At 47.3% G+C, this 15,584-nt stretch overlaps 2 protein-coding genes across 3 annotated transcripts in view; both read right to left on the bottom strand.

Moving 5' to 3' along the window:
• Nucleotides 1-10,157, bottom strand: part of CSRNP2 (cysteine and serine rich nuclear protein 2) — a 33,545-nt gene extending 23,388 nt beyond the window's left edge. The window contains exon 1 of the mRNA XM_074980264.1: nucleotides 9,979-10,157. The gene's annotated coding sequence lies outside the window, so the exon portion shown is untranslated. The remainder of the gene's footprint in view (nucleotides 1-9,978) is intronic.
• A 3,029-nt stretch (nucleotides 10,158-13,186) lies between these two features.
• The window catches only part of TFCP2 (transcription factor CP2), a 45,089-nt gene continuing 42,691 nt past the window's right edge, over nucleotides 13,187-15,584 (bottom strand). For both annotated transcript variants that reach the window (XM_074979826.1, XM_074979827.1), the window contains exon 15: nucleotides 13,187-15,443. In XM_074979826.1, coding sequence (XP_074835927.1) covers nucleotides 15,406-15,443 — 38 coding nt within the window. In that variant the 3' untranslated portion in view covers nucleotides 13,187-15,405. The remainder of the gene's footprint in view (nucleotides 15,444-15,584) is intronic.

The following is a 15,584-nucleotide window of genomic DNA, read 5'->3' as shown; positions in this document are numbered from 1 at the left end:
GGGCAAGGCTCTCCCAAGTGTCTACACCAATGCCACACTTTTTCCACATATGCCTTCAGCACATCTTTAAATCACTTCCTTTGACCCCAGTGCTCCCGCGTCCTTCCTTCAGCAAGGAAAACAAAATCTGTTTTGGGAGGTGCTAATCTGCTATCCAGACCACGTGACCAATCCAATGAAGTTGTTGGTAAATGATTATGCCTCCAGTGCTGGTCTCCCCACCCATCAGCTGAAGGAATAGCCTTAGCCAGATCCCTCAAGTCTACTACTGCATTGGCATCTGGCTAGGCACTTTAGTGCCACTTCCTAATTTAGAAAAAAACAATATTTCTTCCTCTCCCTCAGCTCACAGAGTTTCAGGTAAGGGACCGTTAAAGCTTCAGATTTTGAGGACTGACCAATGCCCTGCAAAGCTTATACAGTACCAGCGTTGATTTTTTATTATAAAGAGAGAGGCGTAATTCTTGAAACCTGTTGTGCTTAAGGTAGGTTCACACTGCAGAATGCAATGGCTGACCTGGTCATCTTTGTATACAGAGCAGCTGTGGGAACACAAGACACTGATCACATCAGCATGGCAACTTTGGCTCATTTAAATTTTTGCCTTTAAACAAGCAGCTTGTAAGGATAAAAGGCAAAAGTCAATTGTGTTCTCGCATGACTCCTAGAATAAATCTTTGCTCTAGGGCATGAGTGTTGAACACCCAGTCCACCTGCTGAAATTATGTCAGCTACATGAGGTAGTCAGGCTCTTTAGCGTGAAACTAAAACAAGCAGTTTCTAGTCCACCTCTATGAAGAAAGCCTGCAAAACAAGACCCAAGTACAGGCAATGCAAGATTGGGTTTCTGTGTCTACAGGTAACTGGTTTTTGAAATGTTTGGTCCCTATTTGTATTCCAAACTTGGGTACACAGGTGCACTGTGTGCCAGAAAGTTTCCTTAGCAATGCCCATGTTTTAGTGTTGCCCATTGACCTGCATTCACATTGTGCACCCCCTCACATTTCCAGCTGAGGTTAGAATAAGCCATGCAGGCTGACGCCTCATCAGAGACCCTCTTACTTCTGAGTGATGGTCCCTAGATGTATTCCAAACATGGGTAAATAGAAAGCAGTAGTCAGGGAGGAGGTAGGTGCAAGGAAGAGAGAGTAAATGCAGCCTGTAATTCAGTGTTGCCCACTGCAACATCCATAACTACCCCTTTGGTGATGGAATTGTGGGATATGAACGTGTGTACAGTGTCACATTGCTGCACAACAGATGTCTTGCTGCCATCTCTGCTAAACAGGGCAATGTGGCTGCTTTGTCCTCATGTAGAGCATGCTGCAAATCTATCAGGCGGCAGCACATTTGCTGATGAACATGGAGACCTATGTGGAGGTTCTCTGGGACGAAAGCCTGGCCCGTGAACTAGTCATCAATGGCTACAAACAGATTTGTGAATGCATGAAAGGCACGGGTCCTAGGGAGGAAAATGTCAGTGTGCTCAGACATTGAGGGAGTAGCAGGGAAGTGGATCCACTGACTGAGGTGGAATTCAGACACCACCTTTGGAAGGAAATTAGGGTGGAGCCACAAGTCAATCAGGTAAGGGAGGCCAGAACCACCATGGAACAACCAGCTCAGCAGGTCTTTGTGGAGTCTGCAGATGGAGAGAAGCCACAGTTGTAGGCAATGCACACATGGAGATATGAGCTGACATATCTCCAAAAGAGGGAGAGCAGCTGACCATGATGAATGGGGTGCAGCAGAGACATGCAACCACAGTGGTTAGCATTGCAAAGGGGTCATCTCCAAGGAAGGTTTGTGCTCCGATGACATTTAGCCACATGGCAAGAAGAGTGACTGTACTTCTCCTCATTAACACAAACACCAAGAGATGCGAGGAGAATGCAAAGGGTGAGGACAGCAGAGGTTCGTTCTTTTTGGGCTAGACCAACAAGGGAGCTAGTCACTGAGGAAGGGATACACCAGAAAGTGCTACTGCTATGGCACAAAATGTATTGAAGACCTGGAGCATTACTATGCTGAAGGAGAGGACTCACTGATAATGGTGGTGGCTCACTCAAACAGAGACCTTTCCAGTGGGTCAGGAGAATGTCAACAGGGAAGTAGACGTCCTTCATGTCCGTTGTCACAAACTGGGATCTGGGGCAAAGGAAGGGCAGGAAAAAGAAATGGGATAATTAAAGTCAGCATCACCAAATGGAATTTGGATTTCCTGATAAAGCTATTGAGCACCCAAAGATCTAGAACAGGGAGTCACCCTCCACTGTTCTTCAGCATGAGGAATTGAAGTAAAAGCCCTGCTCCTCTGCATTGAGGTGGGACAGGCTATATGGCCACCTAGAGAGATGAAGCAGAGTATCTGCTTCTTATTGAAGGAGGCACTGATGGGATGGATTCTCAGGGGAAACCCTGGACTGGGAGCTGTGAGGGGGAAGTGATAGGAATTCTATAAGGTATCCATGACTGATAATCTCTAGGACTCAACTGTCCATGATGATTTTGCCCCAGTTGTGGGCAAAGAGGGGAAGATGGCCCCCAATGGCAATATGAGGTTCTCCACAAGACATTGGGGGAGGTTTGCAGTTTTTGATCTGCCTGTCAAAACTAGTATTTCAACTGTTGATGGGTTGGGTCAAGCAAGAGATTGTCACAGAGACTGGGATGTAAGGGCACTGTGAACAGAGCTGTCTATATGGTACCTCCTGTTGGTGGTGTTGGTGATTTACTGGCTGAAGGGTAAGTGGCTGGAAACAGAATGGTTGCCAACACTGCCTGACTCTTGGGGCCTGGGTGCAAATGCCAAGGGACTTAAGCATGGCTGAAGAGTCCTTCAGGGAATCAAAGAATTCATTGTTCTTATCATTGATAAATTTGTTTTTGAAAGGAAGGCTATGGATCAAGTTTTAGACTCCTATGGAGAATCCAAACAATTGGAGTCATGAGTCCTTGGGCACCACAATTGTCAGAGAGCAAGAAGATATATCAGCTGTAAAAGGAAGGGGAGGAGTGATAGGGAATTCTATCAGGCACCCATGATGGATAATATCTATGACCAAACCGTCCATCGTGATCTTGTCCCAGTTGTGGGCAAATACGGGAAGATGGCCCCCTGATGGTGATCTGGTGTTCTGCAGAAGACACCAGTTGTCACTGTGGCCACTAGTCTCTCCTTGTACACCAGTGTCTGGAATTGCTGCTGTTGGACTGGTGACAGCTTGCTTCTGAACTCTGCTAACCTGTTACAGTTGTTAAGTCATATTTGGCTAGCAGAACCTGATCATTAGCAATACAGAACTGTAGGTTTGCTGAGGAGTGGACTTTGCTGAATAGCGGGTCCATCCCCTTTACCATGCTCTGTGGGGAAGTATATTTTGAAGGTGGTGGGGTGCCTGCTTCACCGCTGGACGACCAAGAGAGCTGATGGATGTGTGGGTAAAAAGAAAGGCCACACTTTTAAACAGGAACAAAACACTGCCTCTGTTCTCTTTTGATCTGGGGGGCAAAAGAGGCAGAGGTTCACCATGCTGTCCTCAACAGTTGCAGAATGGCCTCAACCTAAGGGGCCCGCTGAGGCATGTCCTGGATATTGCTATGGTGTGGAGCAAGTCCGGGTACTGACAGCGATCATCCAGCAGGGAGAGCAAGGGAGGAGTAAGAGCCTCGTCCAGAGATAAAGAAACACTAGTGGGGAGCAATGGAACCGGTTCCAGATCTTCCTTCTCATAAACTAATGAGTGAAAAATGGCCAAAAAAAGTCCCTGGGTATCAATAGACCTAGTGGATAATGGTACCAAGTCTTTGCAGCATGGTTGTACGTTGGGGGGGCAGGGGGTTATGGTGGCTTCAGCTGCAAGTCCTGACTGCAGTGTGCCTTGGAAGAAAACAGGGGCTCCATTTCAGAGACCCCCTCAGATTCTGCAAAAGATTCTGGCAACTGGGGGATCTCTGGCACCAAAGGGCTGTGATATGGGAACGGGACACGGTGCTCTTTTAGCAACAGCAAAAATTCATCCACTGGAGAGGGAAATATCTTGGCAAGCAGGGATCTGGAAAGGAGTAGGGAATGTAGGTATGGGAGAAGTAAGTCTCCCACCAAGAGGAGAGTCTTCAACTGCCCAGAAAGTACATGGTGTCCCTCTGTACACCATCAAGGACGCAGTCAGCATGAATGGTGTTGCTTCATCCAAGGAGCACAGCAGTACTAGGAAGACATGTGGGATTGCATGGTGACAAGTGCGCCAGAATGGGTATTGAGGCAGTCATCATTTCTGCCATACCCTGCATCCTGCTCGCTCTCAAAGCAGCACAGTTTGGGCACTGGCCCAGCTGCATCCCACACATGACCTCTCACCTGACCTGGCAAGGTCAGGGAGGAAACGCTGCACTTGTGGGTAGTCCAGGATGGGGACCTGCTCTTATGCCTCCATCCATGCTTTTTACCCTCATGGCAGGGCTTGTCCATCACCTTTGGTGCTCATGTATCTGGGGCCTGTTAGATGCTCAGAAAGGTGCTCACTGTGCCAGCAATCATTTTGGTACCAGTGATTCCACCAGCCCTGGACCTAAGCATGCCTTTGGTGCAAGGCTTCCCTCCCATTAAAAACTTCCAGATGCGAAACTCTTGAGCTTAACCATGTTCAGAGCAGGAAGAACTTAATAGCACAGCAGGCCATGATGTGGGCCTCACCAAGGCGGCAGATGTAACATGTGTGTCACTTGCAAGAAGTACAGTTCTTACATTTTGTTTCCACAGACGGGGTAAAAACTACACTTACAACTGTCTACAAGGAACAACGAGTACAAAACACTAAAACAGTGATGTACATGTGGTACCTTCGCGGTCTAGCACTCTAAGGACCGAGTGGTTCCAAATGAAGGAATCTGCCTGACCAGGGGATGTCAGGACTCCAGGCTGCCTGGGCAGGGTGACTCCTCTCCCAGCAGGGATACCAGCCTCAAGGCTGTCTGCGGGGGCTCCCCCCACCCCACAAGCACAGCTCCCTGCTGCTGTGGGGCTGCCAGTTAGTATCTCTGGTCCTGGTTGGGGTCTTCGTCACAGAGCTGGTGGGGTTGCTGGCAGGGCTTCCTGCAGCCACAGCTGTGGGGCTGATGCCAAGGCTCCCCAACCCTGGCCAGGCACACCGAAATGAGGTTCCCTGACCCTGGATGGGCTACCCCCACGCTTCCCTGTAGCCACAGGGCTCCCTGCCACCAGCAGGAATATTCCGCCAGACAGACCGGCTCCAGTCAGATGAGAATCGTTGATCCAGGTGGTCTCTGGTCCAGCAACATCCATGGGTGTACTGGACCACGGATGTGGCCGGATGACAGTCTGCCGGACAAGAGTGTTTCAACCTATACAACTATATACAGAAAACAGTAGCTCACACTCTTAACTCACTAAGGCTACGTCTACACGTGCCCCAAACTTCGAAATGGCCATGCAAATGGCCATTTCGAAGTTTACTAATGAAGCGCTGAAATGCATATTCAGCGCTTCATTAGCATGCGGGCGGCAGCGGCGCTTCGAAATTGATGCGCCTTGCCGCCGCGTCCAGACGGGGCTCCTTTTCGAAAGGACGCCACCTACTTCGAAGTCCCCTTATTCCCATAAGGGGACTTCGAAGTAGGTGGCGTCCTTTCGAAAAGGAGCCCCGTCTGGACGCGGCGGCAAGGCGCATCAATTTCGAAGCGCCGCTGCCTCCCGCATGCTAATGAAGCGCTGAATATGCATTTCAGCGCTTCATTAGTAAACTTCGAAATGGCCATTTGCATGGCCATTTCAAAGTTTGGGGCACGTGTAGACACGGCCATAGACTCTGGCTCTACGGCGGCCAGAACAAACTGGAGAGGCATCTAGACTAGCACAGCCTATTATATACTACAGCTTCACCTATGAGCATGAGGGGACACATATGGGGAGGACAGTGGCCAAAAAAAAAAACCTTCTGACTTTGGTGCATGGGGTACATGTGCCCACGTTTGGAACACATATAGGGACCCAAAGAAGAAATAATCAGAGAAGTGCAAACTCCTTGTCCTGTATCACTCTCACAGGGGTATTAACTCTAGACAGACGCTAGTGCTGACAGCGTTTTATTTCATTACTGGTTGTTTTAGCAAACAGATGGGGAAGACGGTAGAAATTAAGAGTTTCCTGAAGAGGACGGGAAGAAGAGAAAGGAGAAATTACAGATAAATTACAATAAGCCATTGAACAATAAAACGACAACTAAACTTTTTGTTCCATGTTGCTGTGCAGACTGCCACTGATATCAGTGGCCACTGATATCAGTGGCAGCCCCACTGTGGCTCAAGGACAACACACAGGCCTCATCACTCAGTCTGATCTGCAGGACAATAGTTAGATGTGGAATTCATCCCTAACCACGGAATGAAGTGGACACTCAAGCTGTAAGTGATACAGGACCCCTTTCAGGATGGATTAGGCTCAAAACATATCAATTTCAGGAAGGTCACATTTTACGCTGTGAAGTGTTGAACTCTAGTTTTCTAAAGTCAAGGCATCTTTAAGACATGAGGAATAGCCCATGAGAATAAGAACTAGGCTGTGCTCTCTCATTCACTTGAGAAAAGGGAGGCTATTCCCAGCAGCTATTTTAAGGAGTTTTTTTTTTTTTGGCAAATGGGTGAGGGAGGCTCACATTCCTCCAGGTTAAAGCCTGCAAAGAAAGGGGTTCACACCCCACTCCTGTGGGCTCAACTCACCCAAGATCTCAGGCTATTATCTCACTAGTTACCAATTATGCAGCAGAAATAACGTTGCCCAGAATGACACGGCACCATCACTGCAGAGCAACACACCCCACTGATGTAACCTGATGTCAGAAAGAGAACAGTGAAACATGCTGAGGCTCTGGGAATGAGCAATGAATATCTACTACTTCACATCTAGAGACCTCCACAAAACACCAGCAAAAGCCACTAAGCAACATACACACACACACACACACAAGAACAGCCCTTACTGGTCAGGTGTCAGTAGCTGCATTACATATAAAATGAACCAATTCTATACCTATGCCAGCATGCAGAGTAATTGATACTCAAAGCAGTTTCAGAAAAAATGTAAAGTGGCTTGCTCCAGTCAATTCCAGACAGATCTGTATAGTCTGTACATCTCCGGCATACCAGTGAGTCTAGATTATACAACACTGCAAGGCACAATACCGAACACACCAAACACCATGAAATGATTGCAGTGCCTGAGCAGAAATAGCAACCACAAAGAATCTAACCCGATACCAACCATTCCTCCCAACAGCAAGTGAAGCACCCCCACCTTTTACAAGGCCATACATATAATAAGCAGTATTTGCTATATATAAAAAAGGGATTTGCATCGAGTTTGATTGTGCTTCAGCTTCCCTCAACCATCAACTTCTATTTAACTGTTGAAACAAGAGTCTGCATGGGAACCATGTCAGCCTGAGGGGGGTATGAGGAAATAAAGCATGAAAAGCACTGCACGGGTTCCAGAAGTTGATAGCATAAAACTGGAGACTGGCAACTAGAATGTGAATAACCATTATGGCTCCCATGGCCATCGGATTGGATGCCTATCCAAGAGTTTAACCACTGAAGTGTAGCCAGAGCACTGAGAAGCCATTTGAAGGCTTGACTGGGTTCTACATAGCTGACTAGGGCAGCAACCAAGACAGTGTCATCAAAAACATGTCAACAAGCTACAGAAAATAGGTTAATTACACACCAGATTAGAGACTTGCCACTCTGATGGGACAATCCCCTCCAACAATGCAGAAGTGACAGCTTCCTTGTGAATGTGAAGAGTTCAGCAGTTATTGCCAAGGCTGTTTAAAAACCAGTCAAAAGATTTCCCACTGGGTTCAGCTATCATCCTGTCAGCTATTCAGATTCGTGGCTATTTTATTTCACAATTTCAGAAGAAGCCACCCTCTAATTCTAAGGGCAGACAACCCAGAGATCAGTGCTTTGTAGGTCTGTCTGTCTATTGAGCCAACAGGTTCTGGGAGAATATAAATATATAATAATTGGAGATACACATCTCCTAGAGCTGGAAGGAATCTTGGGAGGTCATCTAGTCCAGGCCCCTGCCCTCTTGGCAGGAGCAAGCACCATCCCTGACATCTATTTGCCCCAGTCCCTAAATGGCCTCCTCAAGGATTGAACTCACAACCCTGGGTTGGGGGTTGAGGCAGGCCAATGCTCAAACCACTGAGCTATCCCTCCCACAAGAACCACACTAGACCATGAAAGACACAGATCTCCTATTCTCTACCAGTGACAGCAATAGTGAAAGTTACAGCATAGCTAACACACAGTAAAATGACAGCCATAGAAATACCTGTCCCATGCACACTACAGCTTACAGGGTTGCTATCACCAGCGGTATACATAGGCCTCAGTTTGCCTAGTGTAGATGTACCCTATGATATTATCTTTCACAAATGTTACACTTATCTTTTAGATCTCTTAACAGAGCCTCTTAAACACAGCTAAACATCTGCAAAAGGTGTGACTCCAGCACACACTGATGCTTCTACAGACCAGTTTCAGAAACAGGCCTTTAAGACATGATCTGTCATGGTGACTTGGGGGGCATCGAGGTCATGACCTGAAGACTTCGAGGACATGAAGGTTACTACTGGATAACACCATAGGGAAATCCATGCTCATCTGTGACCTCCTTCCCACCATGCTTTGAACAGGTCGTCAGGTATAAAGTCAGACAGTTACACTGCACTAGCTCTGCTGGGCTTTACTTATGTTTTCCTCACCTGGTTTAAGAGGGAAAACATTCACACTCAGAGGTGGAAAGAGGAGCTGGAAGCTGAGGAGGCAGCTCTCTCCTGGTCATGTCACAAGGGGAGTGGGGTGGCACACAGAGGTTACTATGGCTCTGCAGGGCTCCAGCAGGGCCATCTCTATCCCCTCTATGACCTTAGCTCATGCTACAAATGGGAATGGAGAAGGTGAGCATGCTACACTGACCCCTGAGCCTGGAAACCATGTAGGAGACATACTTTCCAGCAGACCCTATGAGAACGGGTCCAGTCACACCATTAAGAGCCATGTCCTAGCACACTGCATTGGGCTGCTTCAGCACACCCAAACTACAGTTTCCCATCCATCCTGCCTGCTGTCCTCCTCCCTCCGCCCCAATTACAATGTCTCCAGCAACCCTAGGCCAGAGAATAAGCCATAATGATCCCTATTGCTCTTCCCTCCCAGTTCCCCACTCAAGGAGCATAGTCCCAAATGTCCTCACAGAAGTCCCTCGGTGCAATCCACAAGCGGGTGGCACTATCTCAACTGCCCTTCCATACACATCCTTCACAGTCCCCCAAATTACCCTTGCATGTAAAAGGAGCTTGGTCTTGGAGGGGGGAATACCACACCCACCCCAGGCAGAGAAGGATGCTCCTCTATTATGCAACCCCCCCCGCACCAAAAGAAACAGGGTCACCCTGCCTATCCCCCCAGCACCATTTGGTCTCCCCACCAAAGGGGAGGGGGTGCCCCGTCCCCCAATATCCCTTCCAAACCCCATATCACCACCACCTTGGAAATGCCCTACTCGCCTCAGGCGATGCGAAGGCAAGTTTTGCCACCCCTTTCCCCCTCACATATTCCCCCACCTCAGGAAACATGAGGTGAAGCACCCCCCTATTTGCCCCCCTCGGGAGAAATGAGATGAACCCCCCCCGTATCTGCCCCCATTGGGAGACATGTGGTGAAGCCCCCCCGTATTCGCCCCCCCAGGGGACCTGACAGGAACCCCCCCCCCGGATTTGCCCCCCAACAGGAGACATGAGGGAAGCTCCCCTCATACTTGCCCTGAGGGAGCCCCCCCTTATTTGCCCCCCTAGAGGCGTGGGGGAACCGCCCCCCTTATTTGTGAGGAAGTTCCCCACTCGCTTCCCCCCCGCCCCAGATGGTAAGGGGATGCTGCCCCCCGTCACTCACCGGCTGCAGGTCCCTCCCCGCCGCTCCCTCCTCCCCGCCGCGCGGGCCGGGGCTGCAGGGCGAGGCCCAGGCTCCCGGGGCTCGAGGGCAGCGCCGCGCCAGGGGGAGCGGGGGGGAGGGTCCGGCCGGGTGGAGCGGGGCGGAGGCGGCTCGGCGCTCTCGGACTCGAACCGGACACACCCGCCCCCGGCTCCGCTCAGCGATAACAATGGGGCTGCCGGCGCAGCGCCCTCCTTTATATAGCCATGAGCACGTGACCTCCCCCACAGCCCCGGCGCGAGGCAGCGTGGGAAACAGAGTCCTACGAGCGCGGGTCGCGCCCGCCCCCCCCCCAGTGGCCGCTGGGAAATGGAGTTCGCGAAGGAGGGGCTTGCTGGGGGTTGTAGTCCAAAGCCTATTCCCTCTCACACGCAGGTGGAAGGGGGGGGTAGGTTTCCCAGCTGCAAAACCAGGACTTAAGAAGCAGAAAGGGGACTTATAGAGCATTGCACCTCCTCGTTAAAGAACAGCCAGGCTTGCAGGAGAATGGGTACTGAATGTAACAGCCACCACTGCTGTGTGCTAGGGGACAGTAGTGTTCTCAGAACAGATCCAGCTTTTTTTTTTTTTTTTTAAAAAGCAAGAACCTTAAACTTTTTATACATAAATTGTCACTGACACCCCACAACTCGAGGACACGGGCAAATGTTGAAAGGTAGACCAAGCCACATCAAGTCCAATATCCTGACACAGAATGGAAGTTCTGAGGAGCTGCACCTGGACGAACGCACATTGTTCAAGTTAGCAAAAGAGGCGGACGTAGGGAGAAATAAGATTAAACCTTTGCTGTTCCACAACTGTGAAGTACTAATAGTGCAGGCAACAAGGGAGTTATTTGGGTAATATTAACCCATCAAAAATATACAACACCCTGCCCCCCCCCCAAAAAAAAAAAAACACCCAAAAAGCAACATTTGCATTTGCTTGGTTTCCCTGACTAATATTCTAAAGAACACAGCTCCTGTGCTTGCCCACTAGAACAGCACAAAGGAAAAAGGATGGTCTGGTCTCCAGTATTGCAAAATGAATGCCCATTAGTGCAAAGGTTTGTAGCTTTCCTTTAATATTACTCACCCTTCACTTATAATGAGTGCAACATGCCGAGTAATGTAATATCCTTGCTAACCACTGGATGGAGCGTGTGTAGTGCAATAAAAAGGTGCATTTAACAGAAGTGTCCTTGGAGACGCCGTGCCTTTTCAGTCACTGAGGTCTCCAGGAGGGAAATGATTCTCTCATTCTCCCACATGCAGCCATCACCAAGCCTTACAGATCATTAGACACAATCTTTACAGTTAAACCCCAAGGTGATCGTGAACCAGTTACAAAAAGGAAAAAAAATTGAGAAGAAAGAGCTGGGTGAGAGAGACCTAAGGAATAGAAAGTGAAAATTAAAATAGCGACTCCACAAAAAACTTTTAAGAGTGAACACTAAACAAGAGATGGACTCAGCCCACCCACTGAAGTGTTCTACCAACACCAACAAAAATCCATTTAGAAAAATGGAAAAGAGGAACCCAGTTAACAAATCTACAGATCCACACCACCATATATTACCAGCAGAATTTCGGGGTGAATTGTTAGTATGGGTAGTAATGGGACAAGTGAGACATCTGCATTGAAGAAGCCCAGCCACTGAGCTGCAGGTAAACTCAAATCCAGATGGAAGAAATGAGGTGGCCAGAAATGGAATTACAAGAGATTAGAAAGACCAGACTCAGCAGGAGTAGGCAAAAGCACCTTATTTTAGAAATATAACAGCAGCTGCAGCCTGACGTAGAGGGTCAAAGGGCAACTCAGTCAAAGAGCTGTTGGAGAATTTAAGCCTTGTTTAAAAAAAAGCAAGAACAGGTTTGAGAGTATACAAAGATTTCCAGCAGATCCCAATTTTCCACATTCAATTCAGTTTCTTTTCAATCCACTACATTGCTTATATCGGGCAAGTTTCAATTACTGGCCATTCACTTAACCCCTACTGTATTCTGTCCTCCAGGGATCTACTTCCAGCTCTTCTTGTTAAGTACATGAAGACAACTAAATGTTGCTCTTAAAAGGGCAGGCAGAGAGACAACACACAACACTGTTTTCCATCAAGTAGGAATCTGTCAGAAAGGAGACTAAAGGAAAAAAAAGGCTTTTCACAATATAATGTGAAGTTGCTTTGAATGGACAGTGTCAAATTAGACAGGAACCAGGAGGCAAGCAAGAGCCCAGTTTCAATGAAGGAATTTTCTACACAACCTGCCACCAGCTTTTTCCACATAAAGGTCATCACTTACCACAATCAGCTCATGACTGGAATGGAGCCAAACATTTTTTGCCCTAAAAAAATCCAAATTTGAGTATCAATTCACATGGAAGCGTTCCTTTCCATGAATTAGGAACTAGCTAAAAAGAGATTCAAGTGAATCATTTAGTGAAGCTGTTCAGACAAAGCAGCAGTTGATCAAGAAGATTTCTATTTCCCTTTCCCTTTTATACTACCTTCTTATTTTCAGTATCGGCCATCAAGTTTCAAGGGAAGGAGAGGCAAATCTCTGGCTGGTCTGCCCTCCAATGTTCCCTGTAAACTGAGCATTTGGGCAGCTGTCCAGGAGAGATTCAGGTGCTGCACAATTGATTAGCAGAGCACCCACACCCAGCAGCATGTGTTTCTATTGGTGGTGCATAGCTACACTTGCCCTGGTGCACATACAATTTATTCCGCACGTAAGTGGGGAAAAAAAAAAAATCAGAGGGAAAACTGCTGCCCCTCCTACCTTTCTCTTGAGGGATTCTTGAGCAAGCAGCTATAGGCCAACAGTACAGACACACAGTTAAGTTTGTTTTCAATCAATGGATTCATTAAGAATCTGTATGCACCCAGCAACATTGATACAAAAAGTTGAACAAGTATGTCACTATTGTACATTTGCTATTATGCCTCTCGCATGCTAAGAATGTGGGCCCCCCAGATTAAAATACAGGTATCTTCCCAATCTATCACTGATGTAGTAAAACGGATCCACAAAAGGCCAGCTGCCAAAAAGAACAGCATCTCTGTAGGCAGAGTTCATAGTCAATTCATCAGTAGCACACACACCGTTCTTCAGCCGGGAAAGCAGGTGAAATTGCTCCAGTTTTTTCTAAGGCTTTTCTTGGCATCCTTACCCTCATTGATTTAAGCGGCCAAGTTCTCCACATTTATTAGGCAAAGATCCACAGCAGAACAAAGAGCTATACAGCAATCTCAGAATGTTTATATCTCTGTTCAAGATTCAAACGTGACAAATAAGCCACCAAAAAGCCAGGTAAAGGGACAATGCTGGTTGCTGTCCACAGTGAGGCCATGATGCAAAGGGGCTTTCAGAGTCTTTTTAAGCAAAACTCAGGAAAAAACTGCTTTGGCATTAAATGAATTCAGCCCTGGGTGACAAAATGGAGGCTGTCCTGAAGTCCTCGATCCATCCACAGAACAGGTACAAAACAGCAAGCTGAACAGCATGTTCTATCGCATTGTCCTGAAAAATGTTATTCTCCATCAACCGGAGAGGCTATTTATAACTCAGCATCTACATTCGTTCACCTCTTCACCAACAACGATACGGCATTGACAAGATTCTGGAAAGGAACCGGGGGCAAAAATTTCCCCAGCACCCTTCACGCAGGAGCTACCAAGCAGCTGTCAAAGGTCCTGAGCCTCTGCAGAGTTGTTTCATCATTTTATATGTAGTCAAGAGCAAAAGGCTCGCAGACATCACTAAATAGCATCTAAAGGAGTCGTCATCTTCAAAGGAAAGGGTGTGTGTGAGCGTGCTGGGGGTGCGAAAAGATACATAACAGTTGCCATCTGTAAGGTCTTCCAATGAATGGAGGCAGAGGGGAAAGAATACAGGATTTTAGGGTTATAAAATGAGCGGTTAATATCATGCCAGCTGTTTGCAACTATGGAGATATGATTGTCAGACTGTCGCATACACAGCATCACTCTCCCAGCAGCAAGGCCTTGCCTGGTCCAACTCAGAACTTGGCATTTCATGCCTTGTGTTGGTTAATGTCACAACCTAATCACTGGAACACATCTGCTTTGTGTTCTGTTTCTTGTGAAAATATTTCATGTTTATTGATTTAAAAAAAAAAAAACAACCAACACCTGTTTACCCAAGAACCTGACATCCTGGGCAAATATAAATCCAGGCCCCACTTTAATGTAAGTTACTTTTTATTTAGGACACCTTTTTTCCAAGCTATAATTGGTGCTCTCACGAAGAGGGGACTCGTGCTCAGACATCTGTTTTAGAATGCAAAAACACGGGAGACCCAAATGCTGCTGTCCTGGAAATCTGTACATAAGTTTTAACATCATAGAGTTTTTTGCAGCTGTAAACACAGCCTGCAGGTTCTTGCTATGAAAATCTTTGTCATTGCTGGTCCCATACTGTTCCAGCTCCAAAAGGGAGTTACAGGCCAATGTGACATAAAAGTCAACATACCAATAAAATGTCACCCAAGTTTCCAAGGATGGTGCAGAAGAAGTTTTTCACTAATCCTCCACTGCACAGATCAAGAATTTTAGTGCTTTAAAAAAAGAAATCATACAGGAAACAGACCATATAATCAGTTAGCTAGTTCACCCTCAATATTCATTTTTTCCTCTCAAAGTCATGGGAGCTTTGAGAGTAAAGCCACATTTGTCCATAGAGACAGTGACCTTTAATCCATGAAACTGGAGTTAGTTTCTGATAGTCTTGACACTGGCAAGGATGACAGAACTACAGTCAGTCTCTCTCTCTCTCTCTCTCACACACACACCCCCCGCCCCAAACATTGGGGAATGAGAAGAACAACTTTACAATGCCAATGTCCAACAACCTCAAAGAGAAGCTTAAAAAAACTTGGTTCCCCCCCAGTTCCATCAGTGCAGTTAGAAGGTTGGTGGGAAGGGGAATTTGAGAGGTTGCTGTGTATGCCAGACAGGTTGAGCAGATGCCAGAGGCATTGCTGGGCAGGCTATTAGAATAGATGTTCACTTGCAAGGCTCCAGCACATGACAGGAGCCAACGCACTTATTAACCCCACGTGCAGGCCCCAAGAAACAAAGGCGAGTTTCTATCAATAGCTAAGGACAGCAAAACCTGGCAAGTTTAGCCTCACATTTGCAAACTACTTCCATTTTAAACTCCAGAGGTTAAGCAGTGCGCTATAATCATCAGCAGACCACATGCCAAAAGAGCTATGGGAGAGGCAGGGGGTCACCTGCCAGAAGGTACAGCGCAGTAACAACAAAGATCAGGATCTTCACAGAAGCCTCCCATTAATTTCTGATCTCCGCTTGCATCCTTGTGCAACAGGTGATAGGTCTGTGTGTGACGAGAGGTGGCTAAGGTGCTCTCCTAGTCCAATTCCCTCTTATTTTAAGATGATGTGGTAGCTATCATTGGTTTCAGCTGCAAAGAAAGCAGAGCAGTGTAAGACACCTCCAACCACGAGAAAAGCAGCTGAAATTCAGTGTGCCTCTTTCTACACAGGAGTTCTCTAGCCTGCCAACAAGGGGTTGGGGTAAGGGAAGTAGAGGAGAGAGAGGAACA

The sequence above is a fragment of the Carettochelys insculpta genome, chromosome 29 (genome assembly GCF_033958435.1).
Source record: "Carettochelys insculpta isolate YL-2023 chromosome 29, ASM3395843v1, whole genome shotgun sequence".
Lineage (NCBI taxonomy): Eukaryota > Metazoa > Chordata > Testudines > Carettochelyidae > Carettochelys > Carettochelys insculpta.
This window is presented reverse-complemented; position numbering and strand designations above follow the sequence as displayed.